At 47.7% G+C, this 18,578-nt stretch overlaps 8 protein-coding genes across 8 annotated transcripts; 2 read left to right on the top strand and 6 right to left on the bottom strand.

The window, feature by feature from the left end:
• Positions 1–1,810: 1,810 nt before the first annotated feature.
• BDW43DRAFT_308377 (uncharacterized protein) lies at positions 1,811–2,319 on the bottom strand (the record flags this gene model as incomplete). The annotated part of the gene is made up of 2 exons (XM_032046495.1): positions 1,811–1,834; positions 1,900–2,319. The coding sequence occupies 2 exons, from the start codon at positions 2,317–2,319 to the stop codon at positions 1,811–1,813; spliced, it is 444 nt and encodes a 147-aa protein (XP_031903538.1).
• A 1,679-nt stretch (positions 2,320–3,998) lies between these two features.
• Positions 3,999–5,414, top strand: BDW43DRAFT_242381 (metallophosphoesterase family protein; the record flags this gene model as incomplete). The annotated part of the gene is made up of 2 exons (XM_032039690.1): positions 3,999–5,244; positions 5,311–5,414. A coding segment is annotated over one exon (1,024 nt), but the record flags the coding sequence as incomplete, so codon positions are not given.
• A 479-nt stretch (positions 5,415–5,893) lies between these two features.
• BDW43DRAFT_323759 (uncharacterized protein) lies at positions 5,894–6,678 on the bottom strand (the record flags this gene model as incomplete). Its single annotated transcript, XM_032049820.1, has 2 exons — positions 6,242–6,678; positions 5,894–6,178 (listed from the first exon to the last, which is right to left on the bottom strand). Exons 1-2 carry the CDS (start codon positions 6,503–6,505, stop codon positions 5,894–5,896), a joined length of 549 nt encoding a protein of 182 aa, XP_031903536.1. The 5' UTR covers positions 6,506–6,678.
• Positions 6,679–9,133: 2,455 nt separating this feature from the next.
• Positions 9,134–9,867, bottom strand: BDW43DRAFT_308374 (uncharacterized protein; the record flags this gene model as incomplete). The annotated part of the gene is made up of 3 exons (XM_032046494.1): positions 9,134–9,357; positions 9,421–9,587; positions 9,644–9,867. The coding sequence occupies 3 exons, from the start codon at positions 9,865–9,867 to the stop codon at positions 9,134–9,136; spliced, it is 615 nt and encodes a 204-aa protein (XP_031903535.1).
• A 740-nt stretch (positions 9,868–10,607) lies between these two features.
• BDW43DRAFT_308373 (FAD dependent oxidoreductase) lies at positions 10,608–12,093 on the top strand (the record flags this gene model as incomplete). The annotated part of the gene is made up of 3 exons (XM_032046493.1): positions 10,608–10,785; positions 10,845–10,877; positions 10,943–12,093. The coding sequence occupies 3 exons, from the start codon at positions 10,608–10,610 to the stop codon at positions 12,091–12,093; spliced, it is 1,362 nt and encodes a 453-aa protein (XP_031903534.1).
• A 2,553-nt stretch (positions 12,094–14,646) lies between these two features.
• BDW43DRAFT_267482 (uncharacterized protein) lies at positions 14,647–14,933 on the bottom strand. The gene has a single exon (XM_032041003.1). It carries the CDS (start codon positions 14,913–14,915, stop codon positions 14,733–14,735), a length of 183 nt encoding a protein of 60 aa, XP_031903533.1. The 5' UTR covers positions 14,916–14,933; the 3' UTR covers positions 14,647–14,732.
• A 282-nt stretch (positions 14,934–15,215) lies between these two features.
• On the bottom strand, positions 15,216–15,742 carry BDW43DRAFT_308372 (paired amphipathic helix; the record flags this gene model as incomplete). The annotated part of the gene is made up of 2 exons (XM_032046492.1): positions 15,216–15,404; positions 15,458–15,742. 2 exons carry the CDS (start codon positions 15,740–15,742, stop codon positions 15,216–15,218), a joined length of 474 nt encoding a protein of 157 aa, XP_031903532.1.
• Positions 15,743–17,745: 2,003 nt separating this feature from the next.
• Positions 17,746–18,217, bottom strand: BDW43DRAFT_298248 (aegerolysin family protein; the record flags this gene model as incomplete). Its single annotated transcript, XM_032044530.1, has 2 exons — positions 17,746–18,061; positions 18,126–18,217. 2 exons carry the CDS (start codon positions 18,215–18,217, stop codon positions 17,746–17,748), a joined length of 408 nt encoding a protein of 135 aa, XP_031903531.1.
• Between the last annotated feature and the right edge of the window lie 361 nt (positions 18,218–18,578).

Here is an 18,578-nt window from a genome sequence, read left to right as displayed (position 1 = left end):
AAAGGGCCAAAACAACTAATATCAAGAGACTGCAGAAGATAAGAAAAATAAACAGGCATATAAATAGAGATAATATTATTTTTCTTACAGGTACAGTTAAATTCAGGTATAAGATAGCTTCTATAGCTATCCAGAACTAGTAGTTGATATTCTCCTGTTATATATTTATTTATAGCTAGAATAAAGACTTTTTAAAGCCAGTAAAGACTAATCTTATCAGTAGTCTATCTATTAACACTTAATTTAATTCTCCAGTCACCAGGAATTCTTATTTTATTAAACTATTTCTCTATATAATCCTTTCCCTTAAAGATAATAGTGGTAACATTTTCTGCGCAGACTTGATCAAACTGAGGTGTTAGATGACTATCGTGGCCATCTAGAATAAGTAAACGGTATTTCCCTATAGATCGGCCGGTAGTAAGAGGTATAAAATGATTCGGCAGCCAATGTAGGCCAATCTCATTGCTTGTCCAGCCATTAGGACTAACCTCAATCCTCCAATTAGAAGGAACCTTATTATCCTCATACCAGGCCTCCATGTGCATCTTGCCTTTGAAAATAATGCAGGGAGGTAGAGCCCATCCATTAGAATATATACATTCTATGGCAGTAACCCATTCCCTGTTCCCTGGCTGCAATAAAAATGGCTTGCCTGGCATATCAGACCTAGTAATAACTTTGGCTGCAGCAATTAGGCCCATTGCAAAGCCTATTTCATTGAAATTATATATATCACTTAAAGCTATGCCGTACTTCTGAATAGCCTCATTTACCTGCTCAAACCGAGCACCTAGAACCTTTGGATCCTCTACTTTAGCACGTTAATAGTTGTAGCGACGTGCAAAGCAGGTTTTAAGCTCAGGTGTACGCCTGGTAAAGTTATATATCCATTTCTCCCCTACAGTAGCAGGGGGAGATGTAGTATCATGCTTTGAGAGTAGGATATTGGCCATTTCTCGAACATGTGCAGGCCGAGGAGGTGCTCCACGTCTATCTAGTGATAGAATCCATTCTTTAAGCGATTCCTCTTTACTAGTAGTCAATTTATGACCATTGGCGCGTTGCTCGCCTCTAAAAGAGGTTCCTTTTAGGCGACTGCGTAGGGTAGATTCAGGTAGATTAAATATATCGGCTGCCTTTCTAAGGCTACTGAATTCATTTTTTTTAGGGCCGATATGGCCAGTAGGATTCGGCCTTCCTGTTCAAGGCGTGATTTTGATGATTTAGGCATTTTTGGTGGTATGGCTGGTGTTTCGATCACCTAAGAAATTGAGGCGCGTTGAAAACGCGTGGAGTGCGCAGCCCGTTTGCGTGCGCAGCTCGTTTACCGATTACGTTAACTTCCAGGGTATTATGTACGTGTGGCCGTCAGCATTTCAAGTTGGAGCTTGTTCGGTCTTCTCTTGCATCCGCTGGACCTTCCTATGACATTTCAGGCACGATGCTGCCACGACTCCTTCGATCGATGGATCCAGTATGGTGACTGTGCACTATGCTGCGATGTATTGTCCACATGCCTGGTATCTGGTGGTACAAGGACAAGTTTATCTTCGCTAATGACAGTACAGAGATCGCTGTGCCAACATTCCGCTTATACTTTCTATTGGGGCTTCTCGATATTCTTGAGGCCTGAGGCTTTCATCTCCCTTATCAATATCTAGTTGCTAATCCACCATAAGCTGCCTATTTTATGAAAAAGGAGGACCAACCAATTGAAGTTGTTCTGGTGCCCGGAGAGTTTCTATTGAAGGACAAATTTCATGGACTGCTGCCATTATATGTCGCGACGCGTGCGCCAGCTCCGAACTCACATCCCCCGCTCCTCTTTGTTCTAGTCACCATGGAGCAATATACGTCTCCAGTATGAAAAATACATAAAAGATTTTCCCAGAGTACTTTCGTGTCGCCCTGTAGCGGTGTTGCGACGCCGTTCTTGTCAAGGCGCTCAAGAAAAGCTCTGTAGGCAAACTTTGTCCAGTCTCCATCGTCTCCACCCCAGTTCCCTTGATACTCTTCGAGAACGGGAAAGAAGCCAGAGAATCCAAAATCCAGTATGCCAGTTATTTGCGGGGGATCTTCCGAGACCAGAATGTTTCGGGGAGACAGGTCGGTGCGAGTAAAAACAAACCGATCCAGTTGATTTCCACCGCTCAATATAGAGAGATGATCCGATTCTGAATTAATTGCTTTTATGATGATATCAGTTAACCCCCTGTTAGGAATGAACACATCGTCTTCGTTCAGGACTTTCAGTCGTGCCTCGAGCTTCAAAAAGAGAAATTCCCGAAGGGAGGTGATGGGTTTGGCCAGATCCATCCCGAGATCAACCAAGCTAATGCCTCGATTGTTAAATGAAGCTCCATTTTCTAGGCTCCTAATAGAGCGGATTCAACATTGAGGGATTAGAAGGTCAAAAGTCTCATGTATCTCTTCGGTAGATATACTAACACCTTGTAGCGGTGGGGTTAGCCGAACGGGCTCGATTGCCATGCATTGGAGCTGATTGACATGTTATCTGAACAACTGCGCATATTCAGAAAGAAAAAATTAGACACTTAACTTCGTTATCATATGTTTACGTTGGTGTGCTGATATAAATATCTTCGAAATGGACTGACTGGCTTTGGCCATAATCTAGGACCTGTCCAATAAGGTTGCTGCTGGGAGGCTGAGACTGCTCGGGCACATTTTAGAAAATGATCTTCCAGCATATTATGTGCATATATTTGTTGCAGGGACCTCTGTTGTGCTTTGCCGTTTGAAGGTTGTAAGCGGGACATTATATTCCAAAATTCACCTAAATTGGCAGAGCATGTGCCTTAGCATTCTCAATTTCTCATGCATATTGCCGGATCCGATATGATCTTTCACCACTTTGGATTGTAGTCGGAGGTAGGAATGTCAGCTTTCCATCAACCATGCAGTCATTGAATGGGACGAGCGTGGGCGGATTTGTCCATTGCTCATATGGTGGCGCATGTAGGTTGACACCCGTCAGCAGCAGCGCCCACATGCTATACGCGACCATGACCAATGTAGAGGGAAATTATATTCCTGGTTTTGGTATATCACACTTCTTACTTTATGCTTTTCAGGCTAATTGGACAGATACTGCTAGTGTGCTGTCCTCACTATAGCTCCCAAATAGCGCACTACAATACTTGCAATATGCTATTCTGATACTATTTTCGGCAAGACTCGTGTTAAGCCCAACCAAATTGTGTGCTTGAAACTAACTCTCTATCGTAGACTAATTATTAGCAGAATACAGGGAGGTGGAAGTATGAGCATTATAACAGGTGTCATAGGAAATATGCTGGAGTGATTGTCCATCCCTATAGTAGGGAAGATCTATACTGTCTGGATAGAGTTCGCTGTATCCTCCGGATAAAAATCGATATTTTGAAACCGTTGGCGTCCAATATTGGGCTTTTGGAGCTGTTTTCCTGTGATTGTCATATCTTCAAGGACATAAGCCTACCATGGAGTACTTGGAGCTCTACTGAAATGGTGGTCCATTAGTATACCGTGCCTACCTCAGGCTTGGGGGGGTTAAAGGTAGGGATTGGTTAGGAGGATGTGAGGAAGTCCATGGGGAAATAAAGGTAGATCACAACTGGAATTAGAGGACTGTAGCTCAAACATCCTTATCTAAATGCATTTCTTGCGTTGCTTTATCTTCTTCTGTTTTGTATTAGAGAACTTCTATGATAGTAGCTATACAAGGCGAACTGATGAAGCTCATAATCGGGATTCTTGAATATAGTAATATTTACATGAACAGCACTGAGAATATTTTTCCAATAAGATGGTTTGCTAAATAAATCAATCTGATCTGTTCCAGTAAAAACACTATATACAACCTGTTCGTTCTAATTGGATGGCGCTTTACCCGATGAGTAAACCTCTTCTCGTTTAAAAGAACCCCACATGACTTGATCCATGATCACACTTCATCTATTCTGCTTTCCCTTCAAGTAATCTTCATAAATAACAATGACTCCTGCGACAGCCACTGACAAGTTATTCCCAATCACTACGTTTATATCAGACCTACCGAGTAATCTCATTCCGCAGCTCCCATCATCATCTCCTGAACATGGACCTGGGCCTGCCACTCGACGCTTAGTTATTGTAGGAGATGTACATGGGATGAAAAGGTCTCTGGAGGCACTTTTGGACAAGGTCAGCTTCGACAAAGGCAGAGGGGATCATCTCATACTGGTTGGTGATCTGGTCAACAAAGGGCCCGATAGCCCAGGTGTCATTGATCTGGTCATTGAGCTTGGCGCCAGCGCAGTGAGAGGTAATCACGACAATGCAGTTCTGGATGCTACCATGGAAATCAACGCACGAGAGGATAGCCCAGTGCACGCCGGAGGCTTATCCAGCCCTCCTGCCAAGCTGTCTGGGAACCCAGGAGCTTATTTATTGAGCAATGCTGTCCCTTCTGGTAGCCCCGAAGAAAACACATCTGCCACTACCAGAATTTCCATGAGACATAGCGCAGGAACGTACAGCACGGCCAATGCACTCTCGACATGCCACCTCAACTGGCTCGCCTCTCTACCATTGATCTTGCGCATCAAGTTACCTCATCATCCAACATCATCTATAGGCGACACTCTGGTTGTCGTACATGCCGGCCTCACTCCCGGTATTCCTCTTGAGGACCAGGATCCCCATGCTGTCATGCATATGCGCAGCCTCCTCCGCGCGCCGAGCGTCGAAGATTCCTTCATACCAACTGAAGAAACCGGCGAGGAAGGTTGGGCTGCCGAATGGGACCGGTGGCAGGAGAAACTGGCAGCCCGGACTACGGTGATTTTCGGGCACGATGCCAAGCGTCGTCTGCAGCTGGGCAGGTATTCAATCGGACTGGATTCCGCATGTTTATACGGTCATCAGTTGAGTGCGTTAGTGATTGAGATGACCGAAAGGGGATTTGAACATCAGGTTGTGCAGGTAGACTGTGCTGATGTCCCTGTGGCCCCAAAAGCAGAGGCCGTGGCCGTATGACTGCACTGGGCTCCTTGATGCAACTAAGCTAGTTACCGAATTCCTATTTTTTCTTGCGAACAAAAGGCTAAGCGATAAAACAATCTATGTGCTTAGTTCCTTCAGACCGAATCAGCCTTCAACAGCTTGACGCCTCCTTCGCATGTCTCTGTTCGCTACCTTTCTATTACCCACAGTGAAGACACTAATATTACCCTCGCATTTTTTGCGGCCGTGTTCTGTGTGAGAAGACTTACTACTACCGGAAATGGAAAATGATCCGTCTACTAACACTTTCACGTGGACAAGGCCATTCTTAAACATTGTTTAATCTTTTTGAACCTGAAGGATGCCTTCGTCCGAATTCAAGGAATTCTTAAGGGGCTCATCATGAACAAAACCCGACAGCCAGGGCAGGTTGAGTCCCATCTTGCTCCTTAGTAAGGTGATTATGAGACCACTCATATATATGTAACCCCTCCTTTTTTCTGAAAATCTGTTGTAGCGTGCCATTAACTTGAAGGATTATTCTGAGAAGTCCACGAAAATTATCTTGGAAACAAGGCTGATATTCGAGGTCGGGTCCATGGAGGATGCTGCGTATCGGGGACTAGAAGAAACAGCATCAGTGACCTTTCATGTTAGTACACGGCCTCACATTATCTATGTATTATATTCAAAGGAAAATAAGTCCTGAACTGGATAATGGACCTTCAGCTGAGCTACGCATACTTTTTCATGAGAGATCAGTTATACTACAGGGGTTTGACTGGTTAGGAAATTTGTGTATCTTTAGGCAATTAAGAGGCAGGTCAATTCAACCAAAACTCGTCTTTTGAAAGCGTAGGCTGTCTCTAAATAAGAAATTTTGACAATGCGAGACCTAGCAATTTCAGACATAGGTCTCCTCCCTGACTACCCTCACACCTTCCGCGGTGAAGTCCAACCATACCTGCTTATCCACCTTCTTGGTTGTCCCATCTGCAAGGGTGAAATTGGTTGGTCCCTCATTGTCTATTGATGCATCTCTCTTCACTGCATGGGTACAAGTCTTGCTCGTATCAGCCCAGAACCATCCGCCAGCATAGGTACCTCCGTATGTCCAACTTCCGCCATTGTAGCTTGTCGAAGCAAAATCATACCACATGCACTGGTTGATGATTTGCTCGGTAATATCCTTTTTCCCATTGTCAACGCGTCATGTGCTTATGGCCTTCAAAAGTGGAGCAGATTCACATACCCAGCATTGTTGCTCAGATTGCATTCCAGCAATTGTCCATGATCCCCAATATGCACTGATCACGCCGCCACCAGCATCGCACCAACCACCGTCCGGGCCGGCTGTAATCGATTGCGACCAAGCGTTGGGACAGACCCAGGCACGGATTGACCACATCATTTGAACAGCGGCGTCGCTGAACCACTGTTGGTTTGGTGCCGTGCAGTCAGCAGCATTTGCGGCAAGGACGAGAGAAGACAGAGCAAGGTATCCTAGTAACTTCATGATGGATGTTGGTTCCAGGTCGTCAGCTTACAGATTGGACTGTCGAGAACGGGGATTTAATGGATAGTAAACAGTTCCTGTGAAGGGGGATATATCTACATATATATCCCAGTCAACCTGATAGATATAGCCGTAAAGCACAAAGTGGAGGAAATATCTCCGTAGCTCATGACTGTCAGCGTTAACTAATATCTGCCGAAGACTTACTTGAGAATTATGTAAAGCACAGTCTTGCAAATTAAGAGACATGATACGCTTAGATCCGGTAAAGCTGAACTTGGCCCCATATGAGTTAACGGGGGTGGGTCAAGTTCATCGGAACCGAGAGTCGATTGGGTGGAAATTTTCTGTATTTTAGCCACCAATGATTTGCTGAATCCTAATACCCGGATTATAGTCAATGTCTACAAGCCTTCACCAATTTCCTAAAAAGGCTTTCTCTGTCCACTGATCAAGCCCCGTTACCTCCATAAGATACGAGATGGCCACTGATTTGAGCAAAGTGGGTGAACCATCTCCACTAGAATTGTGAAATCAGCAGAAAAATACCGCAATGTTACTACCGTCTCGCGAAGCTTTCTTTTAGTTGCTTCCCACTCCCTATTCTGCTGAAGGGTACCTTTCTTAGCCAGGGGGTAATGCGGAGACTGATGACCTTCAACCCTGTCGGCATCTCAATGCGGTCCATGTCTGCACACTTTTGAACACTACTACTGGTCAGAGCAACGGCAGGAGTTGAAGTCCGACGAAGAGGCAAGGAGAAATTCCAAGTGAGGATAATAACTGGGACCATTGGCCGTCGGTGTCTGCACGCAAGATAAGTGGAGAACAATAGGAACTACAAGACTGCTCGGGAGAATTAGAGGGTTGACTGTTGACATTCTCTCAAGCTGCTACAAGTGTCGAGTTAAGCAGGGACCTGCAGGTCGGGATAGAGCGGGGTGAGTCGGGTATAACTGGCATTCGACATGAGAAATGGTCTCAGTTGCATGAAGGACGCTTCCAGCCTGGGATACCAGCCCGCTATTCCAGCTCTTGGACACTTGATCAATCCTGGGGAATCCATTTATATAAACCAAGTACTCCCTTAAATCACCTTGGGTAAGTAGTCTGGCATCTAGCGGGTCGATTTCGGAGACAAGGACCGAATTCAATTTCCGGTTAACATAATAGCCTCTTCCTGTCTTATTAAAAGGACTAGAGCACGTTTTAGATAGTGGCAGCTGCACTCTGTAATCTGTGGGAATATCCATAGTTCCTGATGGCGATTACTCGTGCCCATACTATTAACTACGCTATAGATTTGTCTGGAGCATACCTCAATCCAATCTATTTTTGGTTAGCCTTATAACGCGTGTCACTCACCCTCCTGTCATGTTTAAACCCAGATAGAAAGTGGACGGTATACTATAGTTCAATCTCCGACACTTGTCATCTTTCATATCTCCTAGAACGTCTACCCTAGGTCACCCGGATCCAAAACTTGAAGCGCAGGGTATCTTTGTCCTCCCACGACCAAAGATTATAGCAGACTGGTTCAATACCATTTGCGGGGCCCCATGTGCCCTATTCAGTTCTCACCTCAAACGGCAGCCCGCCTCCTCGCCAATCTCTTCACACATCTACGTTATCTTTGTGTGTTATGGTTGAAGAAGGTCGCCAACCGCTAGTAGTTCTTGTTCTCCTTGGTCGGAGATGTACCTAGCGCATGGGAATATCGTCTCCCTCAAGAGCTGACGATCATTGAGCCAGGATATATTCCGTGTGCTTAGCAAGACTCTCCACGCCAGCTCTAGATCACTCCCCTCCAACATTCGTGATCCCAGAAGCTCATGGGTGGGGTGCTGTCGGAACATCCAGCTCTTGCTCACTCGGCTCTCCTGCCAGTGGGTATCTTGTTGGTCCCATTAATACACTGAGAGGTCGGGCAGGACCCTCCTTTACTGTTAATTGCTTCAAGGTTGACCGCACATTGGTTTAGAGTTTAGAGACACCTCTCCTGCTGCCTCCAGCAGATAGTGTGCCTGATTCTTTTGTTTTCCAAGTGTCGGGATGGAAGTGCTCTGGGTATCTTGCTGCTACGTAAGAATCTGTTGAAGAGGTCCAGAAACTGTATGATGGGGTCCAGTTTCCAGGAAAGCGAGTTTGCTCGCCGGAGATTGAGCTATAAGTCCATACACTGCCATATTGAATTGAACGGGGACTCAAGCTTTTTTCGCCAATATGCCGCATCGAGCTCCCCGGGTCTGTGATTCGTGCTCCGGTTATGGTGGAAACATGGGAACCATGGCATCATTGTGCATGATGCATTGGGGGATGGTTGACTCAAAAGATGGTCCTACACTGCGCATGTCAGCTGCTATATTGTCAATATATCAAAAATAGGATATGAGTACGGGGGAACCAACGAGAGTGATATGCCCGCTGAGACCGGTAATTGCCTGATAAATATACTCGGATACTCCACCTTGATCTGATCAAGCACTGCAATGATCTTCTCCTGGTCTCCCGAAATGTTCACGCTCTGAGGGCTATTCTAGCAAGCGATTGGTATCCCTTCAGCCAGGAAGCTGGTAATGGTTACTTGTCCGAGACCAACCACGGTCATTGCGCCGAAGCGCCCACCACTCATTGTCCACAAAGATGCGCGGTGATAATTGCTGTATATATTGGGATAGCCCCAGCCCCATACGCCGCAATGACCTCGCCACTGGAGTGCCTGATCGTGCCAGACATACTAACCCCCCACCCTTTCAGGAGATTCACCAAGGCGATCTGAACAGCGGCGCACAATGTCTGAGCGTACTCAGGGCGATTGATGTGGTTATTCCCTTGAAGATTCCGGAGCTCCTCTATCAGTACCATGAATCTGTCAGCTACTAATCATGCATTCCTGTCAGAGGGTGGTTGGTTACCTTCAATACTCCACCTCGGTGGTGTACTGAGTTCCTGTAGGACTTTGTCCAGGGCAGTCTTGCTGTGCGCCAATATTACAAGGAGCCGCGGGCGCAAAGGGGCCTTGTTTCGCGCGTTTCGACTGAGATTATCAGTCGTGGACGCAGACTCCAGAATGGCCTTCGAGCTGCGGTCAGTGAATCAATTGGCACATTGACCACGGGGACTTTCACATAGAAGTACGCTAAAGAGAGGACGGGGAGAAGCCTAGCATCTGCATCAGCAACAGCTCCCCCTGATTTGCAGTACACGCCATGGATATATTTGAAGTCTAACTTCCGAAGCACGGTTTCTTCTATTGACCGATCAATTCTATTGCATTCGGCTACAACTAGACCTGGGACTCTAGTGGTAACAAGTGAGCCAGTGGGCTTCAGGTCTTCCTTTTGGGACGTTCGGCCCTCCATGCTAACTTCCAGGTGACAGATCTAGGGGACAGGTTCTAATTTGGGAAGCAACAAGATGGAGAATACTGTATTTAATAGCTCCTACTCTATGAAATATGCAGACCCTTGGGTAAATGCTATATATGTACGCGGCAACCAAAGTATAGAAGGACAGCCATAACCTGGCTTTGGAGTCCGAAGCTTATCCATACAGCTTTCAATTATACCTAACTTGAAGAGGGTAATTGATATCATTCCAGGATAGAGATACGATTAGGGCTACGTTTAGACGAAGATGGCAAGTCGTAGTCGGTTCATTCCGCTGCCGAAAATATCAATTTCACCCCGCACGTTGCGTTGGAGGGGAAGATCGACACGTCAAACCTCCTCTTCTGTTCACTGATTACACACGAAAAGTCGGACTTGTGCCCGAGAACCCAAAGTGGGGAAGTTGTGAGCATGGTGATTAACCGGGCAGGCAAGTGACCATCTCCTATCTTACCTCCAAGGATCCGCTAGCACGGCGAAACTAACGATGGAGTTGACTGATAGAGGGATTATGATTCAGTGCAGGGGATACTCATCTTGGAAGAAAAGACCGAGAAGATACGTCCTATGTTCGCTCAAGGGGTTATCTCGCCGAGTTCTCCGTGTAAGAAGACAGGATAAGGAGAGATAACGGCTGATCTTCCCTCCCTTAATCGTTTAACCACCGGGTCTACATCACTAACCATCACTAACCTCATCTAACTTAGCTCCCCATGGCAAATCATATGGACAAAGACTTCCCTATTGTTATTGTGGGTGCGGGCGTCTTCGGCCTCAGTAGTGCTATTCACTTGGCAAAACGAGGATTCCAGGATGTCACCGTCTTCGATCGACAGCCATACCATGAGACACACTACAATTTTGATAGAGGATGTGATGCTGCCTCCGCAGGTCAGTATATCCGTTGCATAACACCAGGCGAGGACTTTCCTGTTGATGCGTGGTTCCAGACTGCAACAAGATCATCCGTGCCGCCTACGGTGGTGAGTTGTGGTATCAGGACTTGACTTTGAAAGCCATCCAGGTTTGGGACTCGTGCTTCCGCCAGGCATGTCCAGGAAGGACCCCATATACGTCAACAGCGGTAATTATCACTTCAGCGATGAAACCAACGGTCTCAATGAGTTCGAGAAATTGTCGGTAGATAACCTCACCAAAGCCGGAAAAGGCCACACGCAATATCTCCTGTATTCTGATCCTCGCGAAGCCAAACGAGCCAAAGCGGATGGGGTGGGCCACGCCGTGGACCCGTTCAAGCTCTGCCAGAACGGCAAGTATCAGGGGTATCTTGATATGATGGGTGGATTTGTCTACGCGGACAAAGCATGCAGATACGCTCTCCATCTAGCTCAACAGCTAGGCGTGAAATGCATCCTGGATCGACAAGCCGGTCGTTTTGAGGGTTTCTTAGAAGATCCAACCGGCAAAGTAACTGGCATCAAAACCGCGAACGGCAACAGCCACCTCGCCGCTGTAACCATCATTGCCTGCGGAGGGTGGACCCCTAGTCTGCTCCCCGAGATCGACGGACTATGTGAGGCCACGGCCGGGTCGATCGCCATGATCCAGATTCCCGACGGGTCTCCGCTTCGTGAGCGGTTCGCGCCAGAGAACTTCCCCGTCTTCCAGTGGAATGCGCACTGCGGCGAGAACGGCAATTTGTATGGGTTCCCACTGGATGAGCATGGCGTGATGAAGATTGGGTATCGGGGGACGAAGTATACGAACCCTCAGCTGGTTCAGTCGGGCAAGGTCCGCAGTCTCCCAATTACCAAGTGGACGTCGCCTTCTATTACGGGGTTGCCTGAAACCTCGTCCCTGGTGATCCAGAGGTTTCTAGATCGGTACCTCCCCGAGTTCAAGGCGACTGGCATCGGAATCTCACAGACGAGATTGTGTTGGTATACGGATTCCTTTGATAATCATTGGGTCATCGATGCCATTCCCAGCAAGAAAGGGGTCATCGTCGCGACGGGTGGGAGTGGCCACGCATTCAAATTTCTCCCCCTGCTTGGAGAGTTCGTCGCGGACAAGGTGATGGGGATTGAGTCGGACATGCTGCACAGGTTCCGCTGGCGGAAACCGCAGCCTGGAGAGGAAACTCAAAACAAACTCATGAAGGGCTTCGACGATGTAAACGCACTACACAAGGTACAGATGGTGGATGACATCACGCTCAGCCCTCAGTCAAAGCTCTAGGATAGCAGGCATTGGCTAGTCAAAGTGTTCTGCAGTACATACAATATCCAAGATGGGTACAGTATAAGATTTCGGGTAAATTCAGGATAAATAGGTCATACATATTCCGTTCGTATATTCTCCTTTCAGTTTTTTTTTGAATTGGAAGATCCCTCGCCTTCTTCTAGCGGACCATAATCAGCCTTCTTACCCTTCGTAATGGTCACCTACGACCTCTCATGTCCAGGCTTCCCACTGGCCCGCATCTTCATGCCTTGCTCCGTCTGGGGCCTGACATCCTACCCCCCGACTACCTCCTTCGAACCCCAATCTTCGGGTCCCGTGCAAAGCAAATCATCACACTCCAGGGTCAACAGGCCCACATCCAAATCCAACTGCTTTAACCATCCATGTTCGACATATTGAAACATACGCGAGGAATTTCTTTGCGTAGGTTGTGTCTGCAGCGTCGTTAATTTCCAGGGATGGATATCTCGTGATCATAGGCATTTGAGCGGGGTTGTCGGCGTCTTGATAGAAAACATGCGTGGAGGAAGATTGGGGTTGGATGTCGGATTGGTGTAGGACGCGCAGTGTGTGAGGACTTTGACCAGGAAGCCGTGGAACTCGCGAGTATTCATGGTGTCCTCATTCTTGAGCGTGCTGAGCCACAGCTTAGTGGAGGGTGCCAGCGTATAATATTTTTGTTTCGAGTTGAGTTACGCGCAATAGTGTAGTGTACATGGTGAAATGGTTCGGGAACGGGCCATCGCTCAACGCCAGGGTAGGTCAATATTTATTTACGACCGCAAGGCTTACATGGAACTCACCGCCATAGCCCTAGCGCGCGCTGTGGAGAATGTTTGAGGGCTGTTTGGGCAAGCGTAAGAATCCTGCAGATAGAAATCTGGGAAGACTTGGAGAAAACATGTATCAACTATGGAGATAAGCCTAGGCCGACTCCCCCCAGGCAGCAGACCCTAACAAAAATAGAATCCGGGAGCATTGCCTTGCTGCAGCCCATCAATAGCGTCCGCAAGTGCGTCTCCTAGGCCTTCCTGCTAGGTCGCTGGCAAAGTATAGAAGTATGTTTTGAATGAGAGTATGGCACAGCTTTCAGGCAGGCGATGGAGGGCCTGTCTTTCACAGCGCACACAGGCCTGTCAAGCAATGTGTTAGATGTGGACAGATGTCGGCTGAGCCAGCGGCATGCCTTCAATTTTAATTGTTTCTCTGTCCACGACGTCCCCTTAATTAAGGCGGTTGCCATGCAACGTGAACAGCCGGTCGTGCTGGTGATCGTCCACTGAAAGCTGGTCAGCGCCATCCTGCCTTTCGCCTAATATCAGGGAACATTCAGAACGCGATTTCAATACTGATATAGGCTCGCCTAATGAGCGTTCCCGCCTTCAACTTCTGTAAATAGCGATTCATGCTTTTCACAAGCTTTTCTTTATATTGCAGGAACTGGTTTGTGGATTCCCCGGAGGTCGAGGTTCAACTTCTTCGATGTATCGAACCCATTGGGGAAGCATGCAACAAAGCTTTTCAACGTGCATCCATCGCCTCCTGTAGATGGTAGGCGGAATAATAGGTCATCTTCCACAAGACGCCCGAGTCTTCCGAGTGTCTCACATGGTGTTTTGGAGGGGCTAAGTGAGAATTCTTCCTCCGTCACCATGCTATAGAGGACCCCTGCTGTCTTACAATCTTCTTGTCGCAACTTAAACATACGGGGATATCGTGTGGGTAAGTAATTCCCCCCAGCCAGATATAGAACTCATCCACCGCCGGCTTGGCGCACGATTCTCCTGTCATCACAATGTCTGGGTGCTCTTCTGTGATCCTCTTGCGTAGTGTGACGCGCCTCAGATATTTCTTATCGATCTCTATCAGCTCGCCTACAGACGCATGCTAAATACCTAGATGTTTCAAATTGATCTGGACACCCATTAGATGGGTTGCCATCGAGCATATACTTATCGTGAGGTTATAGTTGGGTTTAAAGGGACGAAGCTTCAGTAGCTCTCTTGTCTACCGTTCAAAATTAGGATGGGGAAAACTGGTGGGATGAGAGATCCTTCTACATCTACCTCTTTCGCCCATTGGGTCGGACCGCGAATTGCATTCATATGATCGCGAACCCCGAGGCCTTTCCATTCCGCGCGACGCAAGGAACTGTGGGGCGCAGGGGTGGCTAGGACGGCGTTCCTGACGATCCCATCCTGTTCACATAGAGGCAACAGAAGGCCATTGAAGGTAATATTAATAGCAGCCATGGCCGGAGCCGCCCTTTCAGAGACTATTGCTGGTCAGCTTCATGTGCGACACAGCCCTATGCCCCTGGAAGTGCGAACAATATCGCAGGAGAACTCGAGGCAGATGTCGAGATGGTCTAAGACCAATGGTAGGCTTTGTTCACCATGTAGGGCCCTCTGCCGTTGCCATAGACCGTGTACTCTTTCTATCAAGCATAGGTCCCTAGCTCTGAGGATCAATGATGGCGACATTGGGTCATGGAGGGCTCCAGATGACTCTGTCGGAGCTGTCTCGGAGGACTACTGTGACTTCACACACTGCACAATCTCGCGACTCTCTACAGTATCACTAGCTATCACATTAGTATAGCGAACAAGTCCATGAAAGATTTCTAGGCAGTATTACGCTGAGTCTCTATCGATTTTCCAGCGAGCTTTCCTCGAAGATGCGATCCCATTGCTGAAGCGATAACGGTTTCCGAGATCGAGATATTCCAACCCTTTTTTAATACATTTCTCGCAAATAGGAGTTCCGCGATTAGAGTAGATCCGGCGCTGGGAGAAGTTGTAGCATCCTGCTTCCATTCTCAGCACATGTTGAAGAGAACAGCATAGTACCGAAGCAGTACTAATTGTACTAGGTTGGTAGTAGTCTTACCTCGCACCTTTCTATGTTTGGATATTCTACCAGGGGGTTATGTCATGGTATGGTTATTGTAAAAGGTAATGGAAGGAGAGTACTCCTTTCTATTCAGGTATATCTAGGACTAGAATACTGGATATCTACATCTAGATAACGGGTCACGGAGAATCCGATGATCTTCCTGGTTGGTTGGCACCAAATGAACTAGTCCCATTTCGGACATTAAAGGACCTCGACTGTGATCACGGGACCTGGCGATATGCCGTGGCCTCAGGCAGGAAGCGTTGGAACTCGGCGACGAGATCGGGCGCGGAGATGAAAAGCTCGCCGACCTGCTCGTACAGCTCGCGCAGAGGCAGCGACCCTTGTTGGTAGTCGTGGAGCATCAGGAAAAACTCTTGATAGATCTCGGGGTTATCCGCAAAGCGATTCTGAGTTCATTCATCAATTAACCAGAAGATTGATTGTGCATCAAATTACTCACCTTGATCTTTTGAATATAGGAAGCCGCATCGCCAAGCGACAAACAACCCTCTTGCCTTGAATCTTTCGACGTATCGCGCGGAGGACCTCTTGATGCAGAATCATCCGGCGCTCCATCTTCTTGCGCGCTATCGTCCGATCCCGTCGACGTCGACCCAGAAACATCCCTTGCTGGTGCGGCTTGGACGTCTCTTACATTAGACCCTCGACTAACCCTCTCCTCCGTCGTGAACAGCATCTCGGACTTCCCAACCTGAACAGGTTGGGTCGTATTCCCATCGCCCATCCTTACAATATCAGTCAAGTTCCTGGTCAAGTGGCGTGAGATTTACGATCAGCCATGAGCAATTTCATCCGCAATCAATGGGTCAAGAAGAACATGGGAATGAAAGGCGTTACCTCAGATATATGGTAGGCTGATCAAGTGCGACCGAAAGACCATGCAGAATAGGAAGAGCGAAGAGGATTAGTCTCATTGCGTCCTCGAGATGGAAAGAGTCTGACTCCAGTGTTAAACTTGCCAAGAATCCATCTCCATCTTGCCTCGGTCTGGAATACGATCCTTGGCACTTAGGGTATACATGTTGAAACAGCAAACCATTCATACAGAGTTTCGGTGGTAGAGTCTCCTTGTCAGAGAGACCTTCCGCCATTTAAAAAGGAGTGGGGTGGGAATACGTCCCATTATACCCGCTTCATCTGTCCACTACGTCCTCTCCGATCGCGACCATTACTTATGTATTATCGTTATGGAGGCCTCTGTGGTCACATACTGGATATCCTGAAGAACAGAGTCCTGCGATCACCGAACCACACGCACGGTGAGAACCCGATCAAAAGGGTGGCGTTGGCGTTGGGGGATGTATACATTCAGATGGATGGGTATGTGTTTAATCGACGGGAAAATGTCGTGTCGAAAGCCGATCAAATATCTGGCGGACAGCGGTATGACCACGAGCTGAAGTATGGATTACGCCAAATAAAACCTGTATGCCTTCTTGTGTTTTGAGCCTCCCTGCGTATGGCACATCTTACAACGGCCAGATGGAAATCCTTCTACAATACTTGTAACGCTCTCCATCCATCCGGACGAGATTTGTCGGCCCAGGCTCATATGCCGATCGATCACCGACTCCATTTCCAGAACATACCTCAATTCACATATACAGTGGACGCCTTGCTTGTTTTCCGAGTGACTATATCCACGAGAAATCTTCCAAAGGGGCGAGTCCAGTGCCTCATCAAGCTTCACAGGTCTCACCCGCAGACGTCAATTCCTTGTGTACATTACCCAAACGGCGACACAGGTATTCACCATATAGACTAGAGCAAGGAATCCCCGTATATCCACCGGTCGCCAACCGCATTATGGTACACCTATTGGCCGAGTCTACAACCTCCATAAATTCAACTATGCGTCCGCAGTGCATAAATGTGTCCGCCCATGCTCGCTGGTGCGGAATCGGAGTAGTGACGACACTGAAATAGCCTAGATAATGTGGATCCTGACTCAGGGCGGCAAGTAGAAATCGCTCCATGAGGGAGAAAATCCTGCCCATAACGGAAAATGTCTCTGGGACGCTCATCCTCTACGCCTACACGTAGCGCGCAAAATATATAAAGTCTGCCAGAAGCATCTCTTCGGACGGGCTGCGGCGGCCCCCAGTGAGACGGACAAGCCAGTGGTATATGCGAGCTCCATCTTCATTCGACATCCACAGACTGATCAGTTCCGGTAGCCCACAAACAATTGCTACACGTGTATCATCGGCGGTGGTGTAAATCCCACGGATATCACTCGTTCTTCTGCTCTTCCGCTAATCAATGTCGTGACTCTAGTCCTCCTAGGACTGTTTAAACAAATGCACGAACCAGTAGCTGTGTGTATCAACATATCAGATACCGACCATCCGATCGAGTAGGGCTGACTCTGAAAGTATGGCGTTGGAGGCAGGCGAATTGGGAGGGAAAAGAAGTCGTGCATCAGTCTCGCTCTAAAGTCTACTTTGGATCTGGTTGAAATCCATTCCCTTTCGATCGCCAGGTACTGTTCAATTGTGTAGATCTGCAATTGTATGCGTATTCATTATGAACCAATGCTTGGCGTATTTATATATTTCTTAGGAATACAATCCCCCGTCGTGATATCAAATCATGCAACATTTGGTGAAAAGAGGATGAAGAAAAGGAAAAGAAAGAAAAAGGGACAAAAACAGAGAGAAGGGGAAAAAAAAAAGAAGACACGGAATCCATCCAGGACTACTGCATCACCCACCGGCAGGCGAGACATTACTTCTTGTTCTTCGCCCAAACGTCCACGTAGACATGGCCCAGAGGTCCAGCCTCTGGGCTCCATCCCCCATGCTCGACCCTATACTTGTCACTACTGTCCAACATCTCGACGAGGTTCATCATCCGGCCCTCGCGATTGTCCCAATGAAGCTCGCAGATCTTGGAGTCGCCATGGAACAGGTCCAAGCGGCCCTCACTGCCTCTACGGCCACTCGCACAGATCTCGCCGATGCCGTCGGCAGGGATGACGAGCTCGTCGATCTCGTCCTCGGTCAGAGATTTCCTACGGTCCTCGGGGTTGTGGAACTCTCCGCTGCGGACCGATTAGCATCTCATCCATACATGGCAAGGAGAATTGACGGGAAGGATGATCATACCCTTCGATGACGGTGTGTCGCACGGTGATCTCACCGTCCTCCAGGTGATCCCGGATATGGAACTCGACCCATTGAGAATTGTATTTATCCATCGTGATTGGGGGTGTGGATGGTACTGGGGTTAGGAAGTGTTCTAGGCGAAAAGCCTCGGAATTTGCAACGGTACGTGGAATGAATTGGTTTAGATTGGGTCGGATATCTGTGAGGAAAATGAGGAAATGTAGAAGGGGAATATTCTCACTATTTATTTGGAATTAATTTCCATCTCATGGGGTGACTTTTATGTAAGACGTCATGGTGGTCATATGACGGCAAGGAGTGTCTGAGAAGTCAGACAATTCGGTCGATCCATGGTTCCTCCTCTTTTCTTTCGTGCGGAGAAATCCTGGGGTTCGGTCTCCATTCTTTCTCATTCTTGAGAAAGGATAGTCGCGTCATGCATTTTTCTACAGT

This window comes from Aspergillus alliaceus (genome assembly GCF_009176365.1).
Source record: "Aspergillus alliaceus strain CBS 536.65 unplaced genomic scaffold BDW43scaffold_8, whole genome shotgun sequence".
NCBI classification, from domain to species: domain Eukaryota; kingdom Fungi; phylum Ascomycota; class Eurotiomycetes; order Eurotiales; family Aspergillaceae; genus Aspergillus; species Aspergillus alliaceus.
This window is presented reverse-complemented; position numbering and strand designations above follow the sequence as displayed.